This window comes from Dicentrarchus labrax, unplaced genomic scaffold (genome assembly GCF_905237075.1).
Source record: "Dicentrarchus labrax unplaced genomic scaffold, dlabrax2021, whole genome shotgun sequence".
NCBI classification, from domain to species: Eukaryota; Metazoa; Chordata; class Actinopteri; family Moronidae; genus Dicentrarchus; species Dicentrarchus labrax.
In genome coordinates, this window is record NW_026136707.1 from 14,521,860 (window position 1) to 14,549,173 (window position 27,314).

The 27,314-nt window shown below is 39.4% G+C and overlaps 2 protein-coding genes across 2 annotated transcripts; both read left to right on the forward strand.

Moving 5' to 3' along the window:
• The first annotated feature begins 689 nt into the window (after positions 1 to 689).
• zbtb32 (zinc finger and BTB domain containing 32) lies at positions 690 to 11,287 on the forward strand. Its single transcript, XM_051405585.1, has 5 exons — positions 690 to 810; positions 3,420 to 4,469; positions 5,431 to 5,540; positions 7,475 to 7,642; positions 9,903 to 11,287. Exons 2-5 carry the CDS (start codon positions 3,451 to 3,453, stop codon positions 10,130 to 10,132), a joined length of 1,527 nt encoding a protein of 508 aa, XP_051261545.1. The 5' UTR covers positions 690 to 810; positions 3,420 to 3,450; the 3' UTR covers positions 10,133 to 11,287.
• A 12,761-nt stretch (positions 11,288 to 24,048) lies between these two features.
• igflr1 (IGF-like family receptor 1) lies at positions 24,049 to 27,274 on the forward strand. The gene is made up of 8 exons (XM_051405623.1): positions 24,049 to 24,207; positions 24,292 to 24,484; positions 24,655 to 24,682; positions 24,758 to 24,808; positions 25,315 to 25,411; positions 25,504 to 25,584; positions 25,781 to 25,885; positions 26,338 to 27,274. The coding sequence occupies exons 1-8, from the start codon at positions 24,123 to 24,125 to the stop codon at positions 26,661 to 26,663; spliced, it is 966 nt and encodes a 321-aa protein (XP_051261583.1). The 5' UTR covers positions 24,049 to 24,122; the 3' UTR covers positions 26,664 to 27,274.
• The last annotated feature ends 40 nt before the right edge of the window (positions 27,275 to 27,314 follow it).

The following is a 27,314-nucleotide window of genomic DNA, read 5'->3' on the forward strand; positions in this document are numbered from 1 at the left end:
GTACAAGCTAGTTTAAAGATACATTATTATCACTGCTTGATAATTCATAATTTAAAGGCAAACAAAGGAGTCATACTCAACCATCGTGGTCTGCTTAACTGACCAGGTCTCTACAGTTGGCCTAGTTGGTCTTTTTAAAAGGTTTTCACAATGAGGTCTAACATATCAACAGGGCGAAGCAGATATTTCTATTTCAAGGGAGCAGGTTTCAGTGAAGCCTAGCCTACATGTCGGTACAACTGGCCTTTTGCCTGTATGTTTCCTGTCACAGATCAGTCTTTGAAGTGGTTTTTGTCTCAGCATAGAACAGACTATTAATGTAGTGACCAGCAAGTGATGCTGGAGGGGAGGAAATCAGCTACAGCATGTACTGGTATACAGCATCATAGGGCACGCAAACATCCCTCAAACCACTGTCCTCATTTTTGTCCCTCTTTCTCAATCACCCAGACCCCTCCCTGCATAAAAAATTTTTTTGTTACTTCTTTTTACTTTGTGCTTTGCTTGTAATATAAATTTTAGTTGTCTATCTTTTAGCTTTAAGCAAAATAAAAATAATAATAAAAAAAAATGGTTTGTGAAGGTAATGTTTTTTTAGTCTTTTAAATCAAAAAGCAAACCATTTAGCACCATAATCAATGAACCAATGAGGGAGAGTTGAAGAGGAGGGACTGTAAAGACAAAGGAGGAAATCACCCTACCCCTCACCAAAACCTGTACCCAGACAGACATGTCTCTTTACAAGTCACTTCACAGTCATGATGCGAGGTAGCTCATCATTCTCCAGGGAGAATATTCACTAAACACCGGGTAAGTGTCTCATTCACACAGCTTTCTGCGTCTTACGACTTTAAACCACAAGCAGATTCACTTTATCATTGCTCATCTTGGTCTTTTTAGCTGTGTTTTCTGTGATCTACCCTGAACACTACCTAGCGCGCCACTATTGATCTTCTGTTGCCCATGGAGACTTTTAGTTCAGGCTTCTCTTCTCTTGTGACTCCAGTCCTTTATGTGAGCTGTGGGGAGGCAGACTGTAAGTTCATGTCCTGTCAAAGGATGTGTAAATCTGACATATGCATGCATGGTTTTCCCCCTTTGTAAGCACTGAGATAGTACTGTGACTGCAAGAAGCTTGAAGATCTGCTAGCTATGTCACAACTCTGCAAGAGTGCATTGTACATTTGAGCAGCATCGGGGGAATTTGACTATTGCATAAGCCAGTTTATTAGAAAATCAAATGTATTCTAAAGATTCAGATATGTTTTGCAAGGACTTGGACCCTAATAATAGAGACTATAAACAGAAGAATTGATTTATAGATCAGCAGCCTCAGGAGAGCACCAAAACATGCATTACTTAAACGCACAATTGAAAATTATACAACATACATGTCAAGTGCATCATATAATTGTGAGTAGCAATATTTGATAATACAATCTAACAGTTTAAACCTAAGTTTATGGATTGGCGCTCCACACGCTCTGCAAATGAAAAGAGATCATACCTACAAGGATTGTATTGAAGTTTGTATATTACACAAAAACACATGACATTACTTTTACAGTTTCTGCTAAATCTTATTGCACATAAATTAACATGTTTATGCAGTGTAGAATATCATATAAATCCACTCACTAAATTGCTATTGTCATAGTGCCGCTACTATGACTACTAACCCAATTACAACATTATATATATTAATAATAGCATTATTATATAATATATAATAATTAGCATTGAAATTATTTAAAAGGAAAGGAAATTCATATAAATAAAAATGACTGCTGTACAAAATGCATAATTGCGTACTGTACAAAAGTATTTTTAATTGGGTATAAAAAATTAATTGATGTCACTCAATACATTTCAGACACATTGTATGATATATTTTGTAAGCAAAATATAACAATTTTGATCAGGCAGCTTTTGACAGCCATAAAAGTAACTTGGTCGACCGCTTCATATTTATATACGCATACACGCATACGATAGGCCTCACTGAACTGATGCATGCTTGATTTGCATTATAATCTTCTGACGTGATCTCAACACAGTGCACGCAAGATTACACTTTTTTGTCAATGTAATGACTTTTTATATATATATATATATATATATATATATATATATATATATATAAATGAATACTAAAGGGAAACCTTAAGCTTGCTGTTAGACACTTACATACAGTAAATCTATATGACGTTCTGCTTATGACACTGGAGCTGCTCTACTGTCACTTTCACTCTCAGCGCTATGTGCTGTTTTGTTTGAATTATAAATAAAATAATCCAGAAATTATTTTTCATTATTGCTCTTTGGTGCAACATTTCCCAGTAGCTTCAATTAGCTTCTCTGATTAACGAACAGAAAGATATAAGAATGTGCAGATATGCATGCTAATTTAAAACATATTCCAGTAACGTGTCATTGTCATTTCGTTTCACATCTACTTTCCATTTACAGTCACCATCAGAGGACCGAATGGGGTTGCATTTGTGCAACAAAAAAAAGCTTCTGTAATAGCTCACAGTATTTGTGACCTCTGCTGCAGAAACCGACCACACACTGTATAATCATAAAAGTTCATTATAGACTTCAGACTGTGTGAAGATGACAACTTCTCAGGCATCCGGTAGTTTCGACACACAGCCTCAGCATTGTCATCCATGTATTCTCTATTTTAGATATGAAATTCCAAATATTTCTATGACATACTTACATATTTACATGTTCCACACCTGCAAACTCATGCATTTGATGTTTATCGTGTCTTATTGTTGTTGATGTTCAAACTTTACTTGTGTTTACTTGTGTGTACAGTCATTAGTCATGGTTTCATATACTGGTAAGGCTTTGTGGCTTTAGCGTGTGTATGTGAGCTACGAATATCAAAGCTTTGACAAAACTGAGTACATTTCCACACATCAACCAGACATTCAGACACGATATCAGACATGGTTGTGATTGAGGAGAGGCTAATAAAAAGACAGTGAGTGAATGCGACTGCTCATGAAGATATAAATACTTGGCTTTGAAGTCAAAATTCTCAGCCATTTTATAAAATGTTCTGCAAACTAGTTGAAAATGAAGTTAACCATTTGACCAACATGTCACAATATAAACAAATTAAAAAATCACCTTGGGTACATTCTTCTGCCCCCTCAACTCTCACTACAGGTAATGCTGTCTGGAAATTATGGAGAAAAAAACTTTACAAACCACAGAGAAACATATCTGTTAATCACAAGCCAATCCCTGCTGTTGATTTGCAAAGTGATTTTCCTACTTACAATTTAGCATTTCTAGAAATGTCACATACCTGGTAAATAAATGGAAAAAAGTTTAACAGTGTGGGCATAATCTCATGGGATCTCTTTCTGATTTGTTTTGTTCCTTTGACTTTCTCTTCTCAGACTTTTGATTATATTTCTACAAACTTCAAAAATGATCCGAATCAACAACACCCAATACTTCCACTTCTTGCAGCAGGCGGATGCCTTACGTCGCTCAGGGTCACTCTGTGATGCCATAATCTCAGTAAAGAGTCAAACTTTCAGGGCCCATCGGCTGGTACTGGCTTGTGCTAGCAGAAGATTAGCAAAGCAGCTAGCTCTAGGAGACATAGACAGCCCAGTCCACTGCACTCTGGAGTATTTCTCACCCCGCACCTTCCAGCAAGTTCTGGACTTCACTTACACACAGACTCTTGAGGTGTCTGTGGATGACCTGCACCTGCTACTGAGAGCTGCTCAGCTGTTGGAGATGCAGCTGCTGGAGGACCAGTGCCAGAAGCAGCTGGACAATCTCCACGACAGAGGCAGAGGGGAGAACAAACAAAGAGAAATCACAAATGTCAAAGAAGAAGAAGAAGAAAGTGTAGAGCAGACAGGTCGAAAGCGAGAAGGAAGTCCAGTTCAAGAGGAGAAACTCGGAATGACTTCTCCCCCAGGGGAGGAGGCAAGCAACAGCATTGTCACGGAAAACCTTTCACCCTCTGATTCTGTCAAGAATCACAACAATCTGCCATCCTCAAGAAAGAAGCCCAGACTGTCCCCTGTGTCAGCAACACCCTATAACAGAGACAGTGTCATTACAAGGCCCACCAGCAGCAGTTCCTCTTTCTCCTCTCCGTGGCCTTTCCATACAAACATGTGGAATTCTGTGAACACCCTGAGGTTGATAGCAAAAGACTATTCAAACTTAGTTGCAGGTCACACCCTTACGCCTCCAAACCAGACCTCGGTAGCATACCCGTTCTCCCTCACCACTCCCCACATGTTTCCCATACTTGGCCCCCATTTTCAAAGCTCTGTAATGGGCTGCTCAGCCTTACATCCACGTTATACACCAAACCTTTATGCTGGATCTACAGGTATGGGGAACATAATCAAGCAAGGCCTGTTAAAAAGAAAAAAACCCAGCCCGAGATCATTTACTGGGAACGTTCAAACCAGTGAACTGAGGTAAGTCTGCACTTGGACATGATTTTGGAAACTTCAGTTTTTTATTTTCAGTCATTGTCTCCCTATTTTTCCTCTCATAGACTCATTTAAGAACCCCCTAATTTGCTCAGTTGTTCCCTTGCGACAGCTACAGCTACCTGACTCATGCTGCTTGGGTAGATGTGTGTGATCGGGCCTCCTGCACTTTCCAACTAGAGCAGTTTCAACTGTTAACCCTTCCCTGCCAGTCCTAGTCAGTCAAACTATTTTGTTTGGACATATCATCCGAGTTTTCAGACCAATAACCACTCAAAAGAACATAAGACATACATATTTCCAATAAGTCTAAATATAAGTTTGAACAGTTTTTTGTTGGATTAAAACAAATCATACTTTTTTCTAATTCAGGATGAATGTACCACTGTCCTTTTGTGATACTAGGTAGCTGTTTTGGGGTAATTTACCTCTTTTTTACCTCTTTTTTTAAAAGTATATGATTACTGTACAGTGTTTTACACAGTGTAACTAAACAGTGTGTAAAGGGGAGCCCCCTAAATTTCTCCCCTCCTTTGCAGAATTCAAGATTTTCCACCCACAGAAACACAGTTTCAGTGTTTAGACTGTACCACAAGAAATTGTTCAAAACATATAAGTGTCTTTGTGGAAAAAAATAGCTATTCTTCAGTGTGACTTCATTATCCTGTTCCTTCTACTTTCACATATGAAAGTTAGATGAGCTTTTACTCAGAGCGAACGTTATAAATATCATGTGGTTGTGGATGGAGAGGAAGGAAAGGGTGTTTAAGGATGTAATCTGCGATAACACTTAATGTTGTAAAATACATGCAGACTGTGAGACTTTCACTTGATGTGTATTTCTCTAATGAAGTATCTCTTTATAACACAAATAAAAGCAGTTTCTTTATCATTGTTAAAGGCACAACTATTGTAATGTTTTCATCAGAAATTTTTTTTTCCACAGTTACCATGATGTACCCAAAGCCAGCACAGAGAGGGTTAAAGACTGCCAACACTGCAGTACAAGCCTCCCTGGTGATCCAGTGTTGCGGGAGTCAGCCTCCACACCATTGGGTAATGATATGATTATGACAAACAGAAAATGTTCTGTTTTTATACTTCACAACACACTGAACACGCTATTATTACTATGCAATAAGATCAAAGCTGTAGCAGTGGATATCGTGTGTAGAACCAATCAATCTACAATTAATTTAACATGATAGTGAGACAGTTCTTGTCATGACCCCTAACCTCGGCAGACTCCAGCGACATAGCTACGCAATGGAAAGTGATAAAGAGAGTTGTGGTTTTGAGAGCATGGTGCAGCAGGAGCAGTACTGTGGTTACTAGATACAGCTAGATACATGCAGTACAGTATGTACTGCATCACAGCAGTGGTTTGTCCCTTGCCAAAAAAAAATCATATATATTGATTTATTATAACACAGTTAATTCTGTAATATGAATGTAAGTCACTGCAATGACACAAAAAATTAGCTAAACCAACATTCTGCGTGTGCTTACATGCATATGTGATTATGATAGTTCAGCTTGTACAATCAAGCTGATAAACACAGTTTATCTGATGTTTAATATCTCTGCTCACTGGAACATTATGTTCATGTTTTAAAAGATCAGGCTATAGTAGAACCACACAGCTAACTGCATTGCAAGTAGTGTATTAACTTAGGAAATGTACAATAAAGTATATAATAATACTACTCAAGCAATTGAAAATATTTCTATAAAATGTGTAAAAGCACAAGGTAAATAATATAAATGTAGCATTCAGGCGCCTGTTTTTATTTTTAACTGATATTATATTGCTATATTACTGAAAATAAAAGCATAAGCGTAAGATGAAAAGTATAAGACATTATGTTTAAAGTGCAAACTGAAGAGAAATATTGGACAGGAAACATGCTAATGACAACAGGTCTCAGTAGGTTGTGTTTAGAGTGGTGAGTGTTCAATTGTTGTGGTTTATTCTCATTCTCTCGATTTCCCCTACTACAGTCCCACCTCTTATTTCAGCATCCTGTCTATACTATGAGGCCAAGTTTTCACCTGAGAAACCCTAAAAAAAATATAAGGTACCGAAAGGCTTCAGAGTTGCTACTTAAACCTCAAAATCACACCTTTGTAATTTTTTAAGAATCACTAAGTAGCTGCAGAGGAGACACTTGTGCAGAGTGACAGGAAAGTAAGCTGAATGTACTGTCTTGCAACAGGATGCTGACCGAAAATATACTTGTTGATTCTGAAAGGTGATTACAATAATGTATATCGGTGTAATACACTATTGTAAAATAAACTGTAATTTATTTTTGATAATTGGTACTATATCAAAGTGAGTTAGATCTCATTATCGACTGATCTGCTGATTATGTTCTCAATTAAACAATTAATAGTTTAGTCTATAAAATGTTAGAAAGCAGTGAAAAATGCAGAGCCCAAGGTGACGTAATCCAGTGTCTTGTTATATCAAACCAACAATCAGAAACCCCAAGATATTCAATTTACAATGATCTAAAACCAAAAAGCAGAAACGCACACTGGGGAAGCTAGAACAAGGGACTTAAACGTTTAATCGCTTATCAAATCATTAGCCAATTAATATCCCGTCAATCAACGAATCAATTAATCGACTAGTCGCTGCAGCTCTAAAAATGTATTTTGTTCACTTTTTAATTGGTCATTGTGGGGGCCTGTGGATGGCATTGCACTTTAATATGTTGTCTATGAGGACTAACATATGACAATAAAAAGAGTGAAAGAGCATAAAGGCAGAAAACAATAATTGCACTTTTAATGAACTGACATAGTAACATTAAACATGACTGAATACATGGGGGGTGCCATACTCAGTAACACTTTTGCAGGACTGTTGGGTGTTGCAGGAATTTAACCACAAAATATCTTTTTAAGTGAAATTTTCGTTAGGTCACACTGCCCACCACAAGATCGCACCTTCACCTGTTTCCTTCATCTTGTTGTTTGCACAGGTGGGACCTGTGCAGGGTGTCGGTTCTGTGGAAGAGGAGATGTTGTGCAGCATGAACCACAATCCCATCGACAAGAACACAGAGGGGAAAAACCCTACCAGTGCCAGCACTGTCCCAAGAAGTTTAGTCTGAAACATCAACTGGATACACACCACCGAGTTCACACAGGTAAGCACACTATTTAATCTGCAGTGCAAGACAAAATTGTTTTGGGTCTACTCACTCACACTGTTCATCATTTGTCAGAAATGACTGCAAATAGCATTTATTTTGATTGATTTAGATTTTTTCTGAAAAAAGAGAACATTGAGTAACTTCTGAGTACTCGATGGTTAAACATTACACTTTAGGATTTAAGACTACGCCTTCCCACAATGGGGGCAAAGAATATCTGCTGTAGGACATTAGAAAAAAAAACTACAAAGAATCCCCAAATTAATTTCAATATTCAATATATTTCTTTAAATTTAAAAGTGGGCCATCAGGTAAAAAGAGCCAGATAAGTACAAAAGCATTCGTGTACTTTGACTTTAAAAAACAAATTGCATTAAACTGCTCAAAAGTAACAATAGTGGGATTGGTCTGAGGTTGCTTAAGTGAGAGCGACGTGTCTCTAAAGCTACATCTGACAAGTTAGTTGTCAGAAAAAACGGCAAGTTAATGGCAGACGAGGGACTTTATGACTAATTTTCATTTTTATTGGCTCTTACAGATGTTTGAAAAGCGCTGTTCCTTTGACAGTTTCTACTCATTTTAATACTATACACTCACCTTACAGCAACTTGAAACTTGCAGACCTGAAACTTGCGTGAGATCCAATCCATTAATCAATGGAACTTTAACAGCTTTTAAAGCTACATTATTTCTATACGGCAATGCAATTGAAAGTGTGTTCTTACAACTGTATTACCATGCAGTGATGGCTTTAACAGTCACAGCAACATGGAGCAAAATATTGACTGTGATGGATTACCTATGTCAATTATAGTGATCCTATACAAATTGGATGCTGGAGTGTAAGTAATGGAAACCAGTGGCCAAAACACTACAGCACATTTAAACATGTGCTGTAAAAAAAAAAAAAAAAAGACTGGCAACAATATAAATTTTACAAGATCGTTTGTTGTAAATTGCTTTAAACATGCTAAACTACAAAAATGGCGCTAAACATACCCTCGAAAAAGGCCACTTTTTCAGATAAAATGGGAAGCTTTTCTAAAACCAATATCTTTAAGAGCAAATTTTGTGTTTCCTGATCTAAAACTTAAATATGAATTTGTCCTTTAACTGAAAGATGCAATCCTTACATATATTTTATCTTATCGTATCTAACTGTTCTATCAAACAATCTCCCACTCTCTCACACACACACAGATTTTCAAGAGTTTTGTTCAGAATTATATGTATTTAATTTAAGTACAAAGGTTTGGTTTAAACATGTCTGTAATATAACGCAATAAGGCTCTCAGACATTCTGTATTGCTTTCAAATATTTATTTTACTATAGATAAACTTGAAAAATAAAATGAATGCTTCCCCTGCTGAGTCGACACGCATGTAGGCATGATTTACTCTTCCGTTCTCTCGTGTCTTTTGTTTGTAAGTAACCTCTTTAAATGTGCATGTGGCACCTATTCACGTCAGTGGTAAACTAATTCATCTGATAAACAAACTCATTTGAATTAATTTATAAACCCCTTGACTTTAATAGCTCAAATGTGTTTCAGCAAGATTGCATCTGCTTACCTTCAAAACTTTATGCACATTCAAAACATATCACACATATCTGCGTTGTTAACTATATTATTGAAGCTGACTAAAAACAAGAATATACCACATTTTGGTCATAACTGATTAAAGCGTTGATCAAATCTATTAGAGAATGAGACCTTGTAAAGCCTTTGAATTCTAGAGAACAAAAACCGTAGGTTCCAAAGATATAAATATAAACTCAAGCCATGACCTACTTTAGGCATTGTTACGTCTATGAGTTGGGTGTTAGCAGTCTGTCAAAATATAAAAGGACCTCTTCGTGTTTCCTTGTCATGTCTACGCTTCTGATTTATCAGTCCATGCTGTTTATGTGTCATCAACATACAATTAAAGGGAAGATCGGATTTAATGGGACGTACGTGTACCTGTTAAATCTGGATTATACTCTGCAATTATTGCATCTAGATTAAATGTGACCCTGTTGAGTTGATTTCACTCTAAATCTCTCAATAGAAAAAAATTTGACTGGATAAATTGTAGTCACTTAAGAGGGAAATATATACAAAATTTACAAATGGTTGAATGCTGGCAAAGAATGCACTTTATATGCCTGAAAAACACCTAAAGGTTTCAGACCCTCTCTAAAGTGAGCCCACCCCTCCCTCCACTGCCTTCCTTCCTGTGCCCCCCCTTCTCTCTTCTCTTATGGTTCAAGGAGAGAAACCCTTCGAGTGTCGTCTCTGTGGCCAGCGTTCACGGGACTACTCAGCCATGATCAAGCACCTGCGGACTCATGGCGGGGCAGCGCCATACCAGTGCACGGTGTGCCTGGAATTCTGCAGCAGCCTAGTCGCCATGCAGAGACACGTCAAGAGTCACGCAGTGCAGGACTTCCCCCCTAACTGGACCATCAACAACACCTACCTTTACACCTCACACATCTGAGCCAGCACTCACAACAGAAGACACCTTTGTCTACACAAAGTTCTCATAATGTGTAGCTTTAGTTTGTGCCTATCATGTATTATCATTACATTCGAGTTTTTCTGTAAACCCAGAAGGTCCTTTAACATCACTTACCATTGTTTTGAAATAATAAGACATGAGAGGCACAAAATGGGACTATATGTTGCAATAACCTCCATACAAACTAGTCTAAATTCACATTCACAACTTTAGAACAGTACTCATTTCCAATGAGAAAAGGCAGTTAGTAAAGTATTGGGTCATGTACGTGCATTAAAGCCACGTGAACAGCTCATCCTCATCGAATGACGCAGGCCTCTTCCCTCTTACTTTCATAATTATTGGACGGCTTGTGTAAACTTTGTAAGTTTGACCAAGGTTTATAGCGCCCTCATGAGGGTAACCACTGTAACAATTTTATTTTATTTTATTTTTTTGTAATGTTGCTTACAAATGCTTCACCATGTCACAATGTGACCAGTGGCTCAGTTAGTATGTTTGCAGCTGGACAAAAAAAGTGCAAAAAAAGTGCTGGAACATATAAACACACATGCACTGATCCAGATTTAGTTTGAATCTGTCTATGATGCCTTATGCCTTCAATAAATATATCTATTAGATCCTTAAATCCTGGGGGGGGTCATTGACACGAGAATAACAGAGCATTTGTAGACAGTCTGTCTAGCCAGTGACAAACAATAGTCCAGCATTTTCTTGTATTTTACTCCTCCATTAGTGGATTTTCTGCATTGTCAGTCACTGATGGTTGCTGACCTAACTCACTGGTTGCAGTTCATAAGGCATGAATACAGTGACTAAAAGTGTATACCAGGTGTATCTAGCAACTACCATACCTCTCTAAAAACACCACACAAGTTATATGTGAAGTTATTCCCAGAAACCCTCATGTTTATCTATGTATGTATGTATGTATGCGTTATGTAACCTCTCAGACCGAGCTGTCAAGTTCAGGTCTCCACTGAGAGCTATTTGTTGATTTGTACAGCATTATCTTAATGAGTATGGGTTGGAAAATAGACAAATGTTTAAATGTATACATTTGTATAGGCTTCAATGGATCAATATTCCTTGTTTTATACTACTAATCCATCAAATAAACATGCTTACGCACAAGAGCTTTTGTGGCAATTCTTTCTAATTTGCACAGATGATAAAAGACACGTAGTTGTAAATGTCAAAGAAAGTTCTTGGGGGCAGATGACCACAACTTTTTCATTTTTATCATAATTGAACCTTTTCTACAAAGTATAGTATCTAGCTTAAATTCAAGAATTAATACAGTTATGCAGTGGTTAAGTGAGATATCAGATGTACCAGAGATTTATTTTAAAGAATTTAAAATGTACTTCTTTTTATACTGTCCAATTGCTCCTATATCTACACGATACCATGAATTCATTAAATCATTAAGTATCCAGTCTGCCAAGCAAAGAGTAGACAACTTTTGAGTGTAATCTTGTTAATCACTTACAAGGGTAAATAGTTTGTTTTCAGTGAGTCAAGTTGAGTACACGCAGTAATCTCATGCCAGAGCCATTAAATGGAGCACCTGGCTGGTTTCTCCAGTGTCATGCAGGGTTGAAAGCGAGCACCTCACTCAATATAGGCTGTTTTGGCTTGGTACATCATGCCTGCGCATAAAATGATGAGATGGAAGTGGTTGTTAGTGTTGATTCTGTCAAACATGTTAAATGCATCACAAGTTTGATCATCACTGAAGTACACCTCATTTGCCACACGGTGCCGCTATGGGTTTAAAAGAGTCAAACAATGCTTCTCGGGGCAGGGAACCATAGACATCATAGAAATGGCCTTTCCGTTTTGGAAGACATTTATTTTCCCTACAGTATCCTCTTACAATACTAGGCAGCAATTATATTGTCTTTCAAAATACAAACAGGGAATATAAACAGAGACAGGGCTGCTCTATACTAACTTTTAGTTAAGTCTGTTGGGATTACATCATTTATGAGTTATGAGTTTTTGTTTTACATGTAAAACAAAACTCATACATTGAATATTTGGATATTAATATGACAACTTATGAAACAGCTTGGGGTGTGGATAAGAACATCATCTTTGAAAAGAAAATTTCGCAAAATATTGTAATTTCCCTTTTTTACAACTTTTACCATTAGAAAAATAAACACAAACTTGACAGAGTGCCATCATTATGAGATAATTAGAAAGCTGCAGTTCATCTCTGACCTTCAGTTTTGCCTGTAATGTGGGAAGGTATGTCACTGGATTAGTTTTGCTGGAAGCTTATCTTAACCCTGTAAAAGTTACTCTGTTCTGTTTCACAAGATAACAAATGTAGACTTAATGCAACAAGATTCTGTAGAAACCATAGTCATCCAGTTTTATGATAATTCCTACTTAACATTTGTTTCTGAGGAACAGGAAACACAATGATGACGATATGATAATGTGGGCATGAATAGTTCTAGGTGGATAAGCATTCAGCATTAGTCATTTGAAATTTGTTTATAGCATACTCATGGTGCACACTCTAAATGAGCCAATACAGCAGAATCGAAATTTAGCAGAGCTGCAATAATGGGCCTCTGACTAAAAAAGTAAATGTTAACTGGCAAACATACTTTACATTTGGCTTTATTACTTCATCTACATCACAGGCAAAGTTGTTCCAGGCAAATAAGCAATGAAAAAATACCTATCAAGTCAATCCTTTACATGATTGTTCATTAGAAATCAGTGTTCCTACCGTTGTTGTTCCCCTTCTTCCCCCTCTTTCTCTGCGGTTCTCTTAATGCATTACATCTGCAACCAGCGTGTTGTCTAAGCAGACGTTATAAGCACAGCCAGCAGTGCAGACACAGATCTTTTCCATTTGAGAATGACCCAGTTAGTGTAACAAAGAAAACAAAACAAACTCTGGTTACTTCATTATTTATGTGCCAGAGTTTATCACCTAATTTTCATGCATATAAAAATCACAGATCAAATTGCTTTTCAGTTTCAGTTTTCATTTAAATGAGCATGCCAGTTTTTCTGATGATTTGTAAAAAGCAGTGTAGCACTATGGGCTCAAAGGGCACAAGAGCACGTGCGGTCTACTAAAAGACAGCTCCACTGCCAATTTCACTTCTGTGTCCTCCGTGTAATATATGCAGTGTTTCCTCTAGGATTTTTTTTAGCAGTGGGGGCAGCCCCCCCCCGTCGGCAAACATTTTACGTATGAAACAGAACTGTCACTTCGCTAATGTTTCCAGATGTTTGATATCAGGACGTTGAGCTGAGAACTGGCAAGTTGAACTGCGGTGACGTATTTGGTGGAGCTGTTAGTTTAATAGTCGACTTGGAAGAAAGCGAACGTTTTGACAATAAGCTACATCAACACAACAGTATGTGGAGTTAAACTAGACAGCCCCAATAACCTCGGAATAGTTCTACTTGTTGTTAAATTCCAATGTGAGCGGCAGCTAATGAGGCCAACCTAGGAAGTGAAATCACACAAGACATGTGAGAAAGGACTCTTTCAACACAAAACAGTAAAAAACTAAAACCCAAACACATGATGCAGACACCTCTAAATCTAGTGTTATGGTCATTCCTAACTGTGTCTCTTACACCTCACCTGCCCTCTGCTTCAGCCAGCTACCTCCCCTCTCTTTCCAACTCCATACCCTGCTACCAATGCAAATAAATCATTTTAAATCACCTTACTCCTGAGTCTGTGTTTGGGTCATGACACCTAATTTGTTATTCAGCAGAAACTTTGAAAAGTGTCCTGAGATAACTTCTGTTATGATTTGGTGCAACACAAATAAAACTGAATTAAGAGCAAACACAAGTGCATTAATTGTAAATCTATTTTTAGACATGAACAACATTCTTCATATAAGTACAGGAGAAAAAAAAATAATACTATGTAATATACAGAAAATGGTGCATCAATGTTTTGGCTTTCTTTCTTGACCAACATCAGTTAGACAACATGCAGAGGGACTGCCGCTGTTCCTCCAGTGAATTTAACAATGTTACACATTGGGCGTATACTGCATCATCGTCAGCATGTACGTTAGCACAGTTTGTACTCTTATACAAAGTAATGTCAAAGCTGAGCTGATGTCACTGCACATAAACAAGCAAGAAGTGAGAGGGGGTTGTAGCCGATTCTGTGGTCTGTCCCGGGACCATGGTTTCTGGCAGGGACCAGTGGTTACTGCCACTAGGGGCGCTAAAGATACTGGTCCTGACCAGCTCCTCAGTGATCTGCCCTGTGGTCCCTGTGGTCTGTGAAGCAGCTTTAATATTTTCTCCCCTTTCCGGTCGTTTTGGCAGCACTGTTAGCTGGATAAATGAGATCATAATCTTTTGACTATAAAATACACTATATCAGATCTATTATGATTATTATTATTATTATTATTATTATTGATTATGAAGATCCGTGTGGTCAGGACCAGCTGGTCTCTGGCACGGACCAGTGGTCACTACCACTAGGGGCGCTAAAGACACTGGTCGCGACCAGTGGCACAGTGGTCATGACCAGCTTCTTACTGCCACAAAGGGCACTAAAATGACTGGTCCTGACCACCTCCTCTGTGATCTGTTCTGCTGTTTGGACCAGTTGAGTGATCTATGGAGTGTTTGTTTGTCTGTTTGTATTTATTTTTAATACAACTTTTCACGTTTCTCACTGTGTTAGCAGAATAGCCTAAATGTGAGAAGCCATAATCGTTTGTCTATACAATGTTATTGATCACTATTATTAATAGAAATCATAATAATAATAATAATGATTAAATTATCATTATTAGTCGTAGTTGTATGAGTAGTACTATCGATTATGCAGGTCAGTGTGTTCGTGACCTGCCGCCCAGTCCTGACCAGCTCCTCGCAACCAGCTCCTACCTGGCACGGACCAGTGTTCACTACCACTAGGTGCGCTAAAGACACTGGTCTGTCTTGTGGTCCTTGTCATCTGCCTGTTGTCTTAACCAGTTACTGAGTGGTCTTTGGAGTAGTTATTGCACATTTAATACTTCAGCAATAGAAGCTGTTTACAGATAGACAGAATTGATTATTTGTCTAGCTGTAAACATACAGCATTATTTTTATTTATTTATTTGCTGATGGGTACCATATGTGGCTGTATGGGACGCCAAAGGGAAAGAGACAAAGCGTCAGTCTTCGACGAGTTGGGAATGAGGTATGCTTGTTTCTGTGAAGCAACAAATTGTAGCACTGTGTCCAAGACAAATTTCCCCTCGGGGACAATAAAGTTATTTCTGTTCTATTCTATTAGGATATCTATTAATAGTAATGATCAATAATATTTGACAGACAAAAGATGATTTTTATTTATCTATTTTTACATTTATTCAGCACAGTGTTGCCAACACAATGAGAAAAGGGAGACGGTGTATTAAATGTACAATAACTACTCCAAAGACCACTCAGTAACTGGTCAAGACAACAGGCAGATGACAAGGACCACAAGACAGACCAGTGTCTTTAGTGCCCCTAGTGGTAGTGAACACTGGTCCGTGCCAGAGACCACTGGTCCGTGCCACAGAGCAACTGGTCGCGACCACTGATGAGCTGGTCGCGACCAGTGTCTTTAGCGCCCCTAGTGGTTGTGACCACATGGTCCCGGGACAGACCACAGAATCGGCTACAACCCCTGCTGCAAGAAGTCTAGAGCTATGGTAGCAGCTCTGTGAGGCTCTGTGAACCAAGTTCACCATCTTAGTTTCCTGTGTAAGAATTATTTTGCAGGCCAGACTTCCGGTTTGATGAGGTAGAGTGCAGACGTACAGGCAGGGAGCTCCGGCCAAACTTTTCATTTACTCTTCAAGTCTACCAAATTAACAGTGCTTTTCTTCCAGTCGACTCGCGTATTATTGAACTTTTATGTGGGAAAGTGTACGGCGACTTAATGAGCAGCTCAAAGTCTAAATACCAACCGATAAAAACAACTCGAGCAGCGAGCATCTCGGCTAAGCTAGCTAGCATGGCCGCCGCCGCTTCAGAGCGTTCAGACCCGGGGGCAGTGGAGCCGACACTGGGAACCACTCCGACCCAGTCACCAAGATTGACCTTGAGGCTCTACTCAACAAACAGCGTGATAGCTTCAAAGCTGACATGGCTATCCTCATACAACAGTCAACTGAATCCCTGAAGCAGTCAGCCGATGCATTAGGACAGCACGTGACATCATTTAACAACCGGCTCCGGGTTGTTAAATGAAAATCACCGAGATAGAAGCTGTTGTCAAGTCCGTACAGTCCCAAACCACGGTGCTCCTGGAACGAGTGGATGATCTCGAGAATGGGTCTAGCGTTGCTAGTGTGGGGAAATGAGCGAAAGATTTGTTTGAAACTTGTCTGGAGAATAAAGTCAGCTTGGATTTAAAGGCTCTTACATTTGTGTACATGTTGTGCACAAAGTGATCTTTTCCCTGTAGCTTCACGTTCAGCTCATTCATGTGGGAAAATATGTCCACAGCAAACGCAAAGTCACAAAACCAGTTCTGGTCACTCAACTCAGGAAATTCGTCGGATTTCCCCTCTGACTCCAAGAATGTGCGAATCTCCTCTTTGAGCTCCCACACTCTCTGAAACACTTTTCCCAAACTTAACCAGCGGACACGAGAGTGGTAAAGTAAGTCCTGGTGATCCGCATCAGTTTCCTCCAGGAACGCAATGAACTGACGATGCTGGAGGCCCCTTGCTCGTGTACAGTTCACAGGTTTTCCCCCTGGATTCACCACATGATTAAGCTGCAATACAGACTTACACAGAGATTCCTGATGAATGATGCAGTGAAGGAAAATAACATCCTGGTCAGGGTTTTCCTCTTTCACTTTATCCTGGATTCTTTTCAGCAGCCCGATGTTTTTTCCTGTTAAATTTGGCGATCCATCCATGGTCACATTGGCAAGTTTACTCCAAGGTAGCTTCGTTCTCTCGATGACAGCTGACACGCTGCCATATAAGTCCTCCCCCCGCGTCTTGCCTTTCAGGGACTCCATGGTTAAAAACTCCTCCGCTATCTCAAAACCTTCGTTAATCCCTCGGATAAAAATAAGGAGCTGAGCAGTGTCTTTTATGTCGTTACTTTCCTCCAGTGCTAATGAATATAACGTGAAGGACTTCGCCTTTTTGTTTGACTCACTGGCAATATCTTCATCAATCAGTTCCACGCGGCGAGTCACTGTCCTTCGCCATAAACTGATCTTTTCAAACTTGGCTTTGCTCTCCAGACATAAGAGACCTGCTGTCTCTATCATGCAGTCTTTCAAAAACTCGTCTTCTGAGAAAGGCTTGCTAGCCTTTGCTAATTTCAATGCCAGCTAAAAACTTGCCTTGGTACTGGACTCCTGAATCGCAGTCTGTCGTGAAAAACGTTTTGCTGAGTCTGTAAAGTATGGTGCTATCCATTTGTCTCGTGAACTCGGAACCCAAGTTGGAAAGTGTAAATCTTGCAGCTATCTCGCGACATTTCACCGAGACACACCCCCTTTTGGTTGGAATTTCAGCTGTCCAGCTTGGGGTACCTCAGGGTACACCGAGCTGAACGGGGGGGCACATACAACCCTCAAAACAAAGATGGCAGCACCCATATTGAGATGTATTTTCTTTGTATTTGTACTACGTTGGTCTTTTTAATGTCGATTTTAAATGCTCCTACACACTGTTTACATTGCTGCTTTAGTCCGGTCACCAATTTATGCATTTCACAGTGTTGCTGTGCGTGAAATACAATGTAAAGTTTTGTTTTCGAGCTGGTTTGCTAAATAGGCTAATGTAGCTAACAATAACACTAGCCTGCCACTGCCCCTGGTGGCCCCTGGTGGCCCCTGGTGGCCCCAGGAGGCCCCTGGTGGCCCCTGGAGGCTCGAGACAAACGCCACAGCACTTGTTGAAATTGAAATAGGCGAAAATGGCAAAAGATTATTGAAATGTAAGACTTGCAATAACGGAATTGCTTGAAATGTTAGTGTTTCTGTAGAAAAACATGTCATTATTTCACATTGAGCTTGTTTAAAAGAGCCACAAACAATAACAAGACAGCTGCTGCACTTCTTTCCGACTCGTAATGCCCAAAGACAAACTAGAACGCTATAAGTGGTACAAGCCAGGCAATGACGTCACGTTCTCGCGGGAGAACCAGAATGAATCAGAATGTTAAGGCGAATTTTTTCGCCCAAGTTCTTTTTTTAAACACAGCAACTTTTTTTTGGGTTGCTGGCACTTTTATCTGCCTATCGTTATGTCTGTGTTGTCGATGCCTCGAGCGAAAAGGAAGTGCAGAGCGCGGAAGCACAAAGTGACTCGAGGCTTGCCGTAAAGCAGTATCTCTGGCCGTACGATGTGTATGATGTCATTGACATTTTAAAAGACTTTTTTAAAGCAAATAAGTGACTCTAAAAAATCTAACACCCAGCAATGTGTAATTTCTTTGCATCCCCTTTCGAATGCAACATTCAAATTACTAGACAAAAAATGATATCCAGTGAAAAGTGGATTTTGACGGGTATAGCTCCATAGACCGCCATTCATTCTGCACTCATCCTGTGAGCGCCCTCATATGGAGCCAGAGTGGAACTGCAACAGTTCAGAAGCCGGAAGTATACCGAGAGTGGAACTTCTCTCCTTATTAGACATTCTCTGATAGCACCAACCCCCAAAAGCCCCCAACCTCTCAGCAGTAGCCTGCCGTTCTTGCGCTGACTGCTTGTTAGCATAGTTAGCATGCTTCGTCGCAAAGTGACAGCTGATGTTGTATTCTTTAAAAACTAAAATAGTTTCCTGGCATATCAGACATACAGCCGTTGATCGGACATCAGTGAAAAAATTATTTGCTGTCCACTCCTTACCAAACACTTGGTAACTGTCCACTTTTATTTTCTTTGGTCCGCCCATTTTTACACAAAGGCTCAATATGCAATGTAGAAAAAGTGAAGTTGAGAGACATGCTGCATTCAAGTGCGTTTGGAAACATCAGATAAACAAGTGCCGAGTTGATCTGGGAAAGATGTCATATTCGTCATCTAAATGTCAGCAAACAATATTTTGTGATTTAAAAAACTTTGCCTGTCAACGTTTAGCTCAAACATTTTTAATAACAACGTCCACATAACTGATCTAGACGTGTTAGAAAAGTGATTTATCAACAACGGCTTGGGATTTTACCGTAAATAAAGAACCAAATCGCCAATCAAAATGACTGAATGTTTTTAGGATACTCCAAGGAGCACCTGAATGCAGCATAAAACACCACACTCCAACGAGGGTCATTGGGCGCCAAATGGGGAAACGTGGTAATTGCAGGGAAGTCAAAATGAATGCGATTTAATAATAATTAAATTTAATAATATAGTTTGAACAAGTCAGGCGGGCCGGATTAAAAAGCTTAACGGGCCCGCGGGCCGTAGTTTGCCCATGCCTGGTCTAGGCCCTCTAATTTGAGGACCATCAACATACCCGAAGGGAGCGAGAAGGACCAAAAAAAGTCCTCATCAGATGGGCCAGACAACACCAGCTGGATTACCGCGGCTCCGCGCTGACGGTGTATCCAGATATTAGCGCTGCTCTAGCTAAAAAAAAGACGGACTGCATTCAACGCCGTCAAAAACTCTCTTTACCTGAAAGGAATTCAATTCTGCCTGCTGCATCCTGCCCGTCTCCAGGTCTCGATCACCTGTAGGTATCCCCGACAGAAAGTGTCTCCCCTGGCCGCGGCAGCGCGCATTCATTCAGCGAAGGCGGAGAAACAGCGCTGCGCTTGCTTTCACTCAAGTAAATGAAAACTAACAACAATTGCGTTGTTTAATTCAATGTTCTGGTGTTGTAATTATCTACGAGCTTTTGCAACATGGCCCACCCATCAAAATAAATGCTTTTATTCTTTTGTACGTGGTAACGTCGTACTACGTACTGAACGGAGAAACCAAGGCGATAATTTCCTCATGTGATTTGACATAACACGCTGTAGTTCAAGTCCTGGTATGGAATTTGTCGAACTAAATAAACGTCGATATCCAAAATCAAGATCACTGTGATTGTTTTCTGGCTTCAATCTACTTCACTCGATATGTACTATAATAGACAGATGAACCCTGACCATCAAATGATTTATTTTATGTGTACTTCAGATACTACTCTATAACCTCTTATGAACAAGTTTCTTCTCTTCTAGCCAAAGATCATTTGATGGTCAGGTTTTATCTATCCATTTTGAGGGGGGGTACAAATTCTGGCAGACAGGAAAACAGTCTGAAATAATATACCCCCCCCCCATATCTTTGGCTAGAAGAGAAGAAACTTTTTCATAATCACAGAGGTTGTAGAGTAGTATCTGAAGTACACATAAAATAAATCATTTGACGGTCAGGCTTCATCTGTATAGTGCATTTCGAGTGAAGTAGATTTAATAGACGTAATTGAATTACAAATTTAAAATAAAATTCTATGCATTAAGAAAAAAGAATCACAAAGACATAAAGCTGACAGTTTAATTGTACTTTTTTTTTTACTGCTGTTCATGACACAAAGGGCCCATAGTGTAAAACTATATAATAAAACAACAGCTTTTTTTGGTAAGCACCGATGGAAAAAAGAAGCAGGTACAAAATGGAAGTAGCTAATTTTCCCCCGACAGGGAATATCTGGATTTCTGTTGTTGCAGACTCAGGAAAGGAAGAGGAGGGAGCTGGTCTCTGTCTGGGAAGATAAAAGGAGACAGCTGCTTTCTAACCCGTCACACAATGTTTTTTTGTCCATTAAGTTCAGGGAGACAAAATGTCTGAAATGTGATACTACTACTACTACTCTTCCAACGTAAATAAAATAACTTCCAGTCTCAACTTTTAAGCCAACTTGGACAAATGGTCCCATTTCATTTCCTGTTTTCTTCTGAGCAGCCTGCCAAGTCTCAGTTGCTTTGTAGACATTTTTGGCAGAAAGAACAATGTTGTAAAAATGAGTTCTTAGATCTTAGATAACTATTAACATATATTACGTACATGCAGCTCTCACACTAAATTTCTACTCCAGAAGGTGTGGAATTGACAACCATGATATATTCTGGTTAACAGGGTATGGAAGTTCGCCATCAATCTTGTCCCATTATGAGTGGTCCCTGGAGGTCCCATAGCTCCTATGTTCACTGTTGTCCCAGTGTATCCGGGGGACCCTCTAATCTGAAAGTTATAGTCTCTTCTCACACCAGGATATAATGCAAAAGCAATAAACACTAGCAGCAGAACATGGAAATGATCATTTGCGCTCCAAGGTTCCTTTATTGATGCAAGATGTGAGGACATGTGAGAAGATTATTAACGTTAAAGTTAATTTACAACTAGGAGGATAGCACCTTAAAATGAACTCAGTCTTTTTAAAGGTCAGTTAAACCCTCTGATACATGCAGACACGTCAGCCTTGTTGTCTGCTCCAAATAATGTGACCTATAATAACCTTGCGATTGGAGTATTTGAAGTCCTTAGTGTTTTTCTTTCTTTTTAATGCCCACACCTATCCTTCTTGTTCCCCTACTTCCCACACCAGTCCTGCAGTATACAAGCCATTTCCACCATCTGTCTCGTTTTCTAGTGTTAGTTATTGTCTTCCTGATGCTGACCAACCCACCCACTGGCTCTGCCTAAGCACCGTCTGGATACTGGATTACTTCTGTCATGCTTTTCGGTTTAGTCTCTGAGCTGTTTCAAGATGATGTGTTCTTTTTTTAAACTTGTCATGATGACTAAATTTCTCTTAAGTCAAAAACAGGAGAAGTAAAAAAGTAAGCCAAAAAAGGAAATGTCATGTAGGCCTATTGACTTATGCAATTAAAGCCATGCTATAATTACAGTTGTGCTCATAAATGTACATACCCCTGTCAGTACCATTCTATAAACATGAGTGAGCGAGCCAAAAACATATTTTTTATTTTAAGTGGGCTTCAAATGAAACTATAAGGCATCACAGAATAGCACAATCATTAAACAAAACATAGCAATAAAGAAAATACTGAGATGCCTTTTATTTTCTCAGGTGGCAAAGATGCCCAATTCTTCTTGGCAAAAAGCTTCCAGGTCCTGTTTGAGATCTCTCCGAAGTGGCTCAATGATATTGAGGTCAGGAGACTGTGATGGCCCCTGCAGAACCTTCTCTCTCCTCTGCTGGAGCCACTGGAGGGTTGACTTGGCCTTGTGTTTCCGATCATTGTCATGTTGGAAAGTCCAAGCGCGTCCCATGTACAGCTCTCGGTCATCCAATATTTTCTGATAACATGCTGCATTCATCAATTTTAACTAAATGTCCTGTGCTGCTGTAGCTCACACACCCCCAAAACATCAAAGATCCACCTCCATGCTTCACAGTAGGGATGGTGTACTTTTCATCATAGGCCTTGTTGACTCCTCTGCAAACATAGCGTTTGCTTAAGTTCAATTTTGGTCTCATCACTCCAAATAACCTTGTTCCAGAGGTTTTGAGGCTTGTGTAGGTGCTGTTTGGCATAGTGTAAGCAGGCTGTTTTGTGGCGTTGATGAAGTAAAGGCTTTTTTCTGGCGATTCTACCATGCAGCCCATTTAGGTACCTCCTTATTGTTGATCTTGAAACAGCCACACGATGTTTCACCAGAGATGCCTGTATTTCAGCAGAGGTTGCTTGTGGGTTTTTCTTTGCACCCTGACGAATTTCTCTTGAAATTGTGGCTGTGTCTTGGCATCAACAGAACCCCTAATTTTCCGCTTCTTTATCAGAGTTTAAACACTGCTGATTGGCATTTTCAGATCTTTGGAGATCTTTTTATATCCTTTTCCAGATTTATAAAGTTCAACTACTTTACCTTTTCTCTGAGGTCCTTTGACAGTTGTTTTGCTTTCCCCATGGCTCAGTATCCAGCAGATTCAGTGCAGCCTTTACATGAAATGTGCAGGGATCTCTCAAGAGCTAAGAAACTCACTGGCTATACACAGACACTAATAACGATCAACAAGTCACAGAAACCTTCCCACAATAGCCATTTAAGCCTGCGTGTGTCAACGTGTGTGTATATTATTAGGCCAGACATTCAATGGTGTCTAAACTTTTGATCAGTGTATGTAAAGTTTTTTGATTAGGTGATTTTAGGTATCATTATGATTTAAAAAAAAGAGCACACAAAATTATGTCATCTGACCACTATCCCTAAATAAAAGAAAGGTTTCCTACACGATCAGCCATATTTTTTGAAAAAAGAGGCTAATATTTCACAAATTCTGCCATTTAGGAGCACAACTGTATTACTACAATGTTACTGAAATAAATGTGAAAATGTGTAATAATAATCAACTTTTATAGCACAGATTTACAAAGTGCTTTACATGGTTGAACCAGGACAATCCGGCTAAAAAATATTACAAATAAAACAGAATAAAATAGAGGCTCGTCTCACTTGTTGCTAGTTCTTTTTTTTTTTTGTCTTAACACGTTGAATTACAATAATCTAATCGAAATTATATAAAATAACAAAGGCTGCTGGGAAAGAAAAGAGAAAAAGACGGTATTTTTGAGGCTCAGTTGAACTTGTTTTTCAAAAGAAAGCTCAAATTTTATCCTTGGCCGCAGCCTTGACTTTATCAGGTGTTTCCGTAAAACTGGGGACTTTTTTTAGATTTGTCAGATTTAACTGGAGATAGTTTTGGCACACGCAGCAATTTAGTTCTGACAGACGAGGTCATAACGAAATACGAACTTTACTTCAAATCCACTCTTCTTTTTTAAAAGCCTGTTCGACACCCCATATCCGAGAAAACAAAAGCACATGTAATGAATAAAAATAAAAACAGATCTCTCCAAACAACACTGTCTGAAAATGTGCTGGCTCGGAGTGTTTCTGTGGATTGTCAGAGAGGATGAAGGTTTTGTGGGAGGCGCTACATCGACGGTAAAGGTTTGTAGTCCTGAACTTGAGCGCAGTTAAGTCGCGATGGGCTACTCTGGAAAGTGTAAAGATCTGAAAACCCGCTGGAACCCTGATTCTCACATTTGTGTGCCGTGTCCTTTAAAGCCAGGTAGGCCTTTTATCATTGTTATTATAGGATGTAACGTTATGTAATGTTAGCCTGCACTGTTTTTTTTTTTTTTTATAACAATAGGGTATGAAGTTACTCCTAACTGTGGCTATGATGACTACGGAGGGCGACACGAGGTCCCCCATGATAAGTGCAAAGCCAATACTTTTAATGATGGCAGCACGGCTTATTGTCGGACCTGCACAGTCTGTCCGTCGGGCCAGGTCACGGTGAGCGAGTGCACACCGACTACCGACACCAAGTGCCGAGACCCAAGGTAAGAAAGTTCCCTGGACAAATGAAAACACAAGGTAGAAAAACAACAACACTTTAAGGCGATTGTCTAGAAATACAGGGGAGGGGAATATAATTTGCATTTATATTGTCGTTATGTTAAGTATTAGAAAAGCCATAACCTACATCTAGTTCTTTTTCTGCTCTCTGTAGGGATTGGACGACGGAAGCAGCAGGCAGGGTGAGTAGGCCCGTTATGATGTTGTTACTACAATGGAGGGCTGGAAGCTGGTTGACAGTCTGTTTCTCTCCTCAGGGACCATCGACAACTCAAAATGTTTCGCCCGCTTTCACCAAGGCGTCAACGGTAATCTATCGCTGTCATATTTAATATAAAGCAGGAAGATGATGTTGGAGTGTGTGTATAGAGGTACAAACACTGGAAATGATGACTCATTAGAGGAGGAAATGAACCCACACCGAAAAATTCCCCAGTGTCATGATATTTAAGTCACTATAGGTGTGTGTGTGTGTGTGTGTGTGTGTGTGTGAAAGAAAATAGAAGGAAAATAATTTAAAGCATTTTACAAAACCATGAATTGCACTATTAATCCATCATCTGCCTTTTTTCTTCTCATCATCTTCCTCACAGTTGGGTCTACAAAGTTCAAATTTCTTTTAAAAAAAGAATACGCTACTAGTACAGAATAGGCTACTGGCAAAAGAATATGAGAGCAATAACATTTTCCTCTACAGTAGATTGTTATGCTCAAAGTGCAACCAGACAGAAAATGGTTTAAAATGACGGATCGTTTTTTTTAATGTGAGACTTTTTAATTCAGCTTCAACAGTGTACGATCATTTTCATTTCAGATTCAGACCAACCGAGCATCCAGCTTGGCAACAAACGCACCGACTGTGAGAGCTCTACCATCAGTCACCTACCCACATCCTGGAAGTTTAATGCAATGTAAATTAAACATATACTATTATGGAGAATGGAACACATCTTTCTAATGTGTCGTAACTTAATTTAACCTTGACCTTTTGTTATCTTTGCAGGGGGACTACCACTGGCTATCCTAATTTCCATCATGATTGCTGCCTTATTTGCTTGCATGATATACATGAAACGGAAAAGAGGTTTGCTCATTTAAAGTAAAGGTTAAAACAAAGTCTGAGTCAGAAGACTTGCCAATAGACAGGGAAGCTGTGCAGTACGGTTTTACAGAGCAAAACACAACATCACCCTGGAGTGTAATTTAATAGCTGGGAATATGGGGTGGGTGTGACACTGATTATAGCTGTGTGTGTCTCCTTGTGTTTGAAAATAACTCAGGTCAGAGCACAGTGTTGAGTTATAACAGAAGATCATCATACATCAAGGCGGGGTTCTCCTCTCTTTCTGCTCCACCTGGTAACAATGATCTGGAGGACATCCTGAGTGAGTGGACTTTACACTATTATCTCTAAATGTGCCATGTAAACGTTTGAGTCAGTCTCTGGTTTTATCCGTTTTAAATCGCATCCTGTGACATTATTAACACCCAGAGGAAAATGGTTTTATACATCCTTGTTTTTGGCGGCCGTAGCTCAGTGTGTAGGGACTTGGCTTGGGAACCAGAGGGTCGTCGGTTCAAGTTCCACAGACCGCAATACAGAGTGTTGACTGGTGCACTGCATATCCACAAGTGGATGAACTGTGTATTTCAGCCTGTGTGTGTATAAAAAAGTGAAAAAAGAATTTCCCAATAGGGGATTAATAAAGTACATATCTTATCTTATGCCTGTGGAGCTTATAATGCTCAACTAACATCTAATGGTAACATGTTGTACCAACTGTGCTGAACCATGACTACAAATTAAATATACAAAAGCATGTTTTTCCTTCTGTAGGTCCTAGCATCCTGTCAGCACCGTTACAGACTGTGCTGGACAACCTGGATGTTCTGGAAGAGCTGGTCATTTTGTTGGATCCAGAAACCCACGGAGTAAAGAACACCAAACATCTGGCGTCTCATTGCTCTTTCCCCTCCTCTTGGATTACTTACACCTACTCTATGAAGGACAGTAAGAGCCCCTTAAAAGCCGTGTTGGAGGGGGTCACCAGCAAGCACCCTGAATGGGCCGTAGGCCACCTGGCCAAGCTTCTGAGAAAAATGGAGCGCAATGATGCAATCGCTGTTCTCACCAAACTTAAACTGAACAAGATGGATGTGTAGCCAAAAGCCTATTGCTATTTGATTTGGAATGAAAACAGTTTCCCCTTCTCTGCTCTTTTCTGTAACATTCAACAGTACTGTTCTGTTCCAGAAGTACTGTCCCACAATAAATTCCAGGGAAGGAGGATTGTTGAAGGAAGTGTAGGGAGTGGTTTGATACAAAAGACTATTCAGCTTGTGAAAGAGAGCTAGTTGCTGTGTCTTATGTGGCTCTGAAATCACTCCCTTATTACAGGCACTTAATAGCTTAGCTTATAAAGAGCAGTAAATGAATATTTTGGACACAAAGTTATCTATAAAATGTGGCACATTGCATGGTGGGATTGTTAGCATAAAGAAGTGTACATGCTGTGGACTTTTTTTGTTCAAGTCTAGGAGTTTGGACATAAGGTTAACACAAAGGAAAGTCAAATGCCTGTGGTCAACTCTATAGGGAATTTGTGAGAACACTATATAATGAGTAGTAAAATATATATCTAAAACAACTGATATTCACCAATACTCTTCATGTTTACACTGTACGTCTTAAAGACACGTTACTGTCTTTTTAAATATTAGATAGTGGCAATAATCTATTTTAAACTCAACACAGGAAGAAAGTGGGTGAAAAACAGCAGACCTAACTTGGCATTTTACTTCTGAAAAACAGCA

Bases quoted from the DNA above. Each gene is read 5' to 3' on its own strand.
- igflr1 (XM_051405623.1), top strand. From the start codon at position 24,123: ATGGGCTACTCTGGAAAGTGTAAAGATCTGAAAACCCGCTGGAACCCT. The intron at 24,683-24,757 runs GTGAGTAGGCCC...TTCTCTCCTCAG, and splicing joins CGACGGAAGCAGCAGGCAGG to GGACCATCGACAACTCAAAA. The intron at 25,412-25,503 runs GTAAATTAAACA...TTATCTTTGCAG, and splicing joins TCCTGGAAGTTTAATGCAAT to GGGGACTACCACTGGCTATC.
- zbtb32 (XM_051405585.1), top strand. From the start codon at position 3,451: ATGATCCGAATCAACAACACCCAATACTTCCACTTCTTGCAGCAGGCG. The intron at 5,541-7,474 runs GTAATGATATGA...TTGTTTGCACAG, and splicing joins GTCAGCCTCCACACCATTGG to GTGGGACCTGTGCAGGGTGT. The intron at 7,643-9,902 runs GTAAGCACACTA...TTATGGTTCAAG, and splicing joins ACACCACCGAGTTCACACAG to GAGAGAAACCCTTCGAGTGT.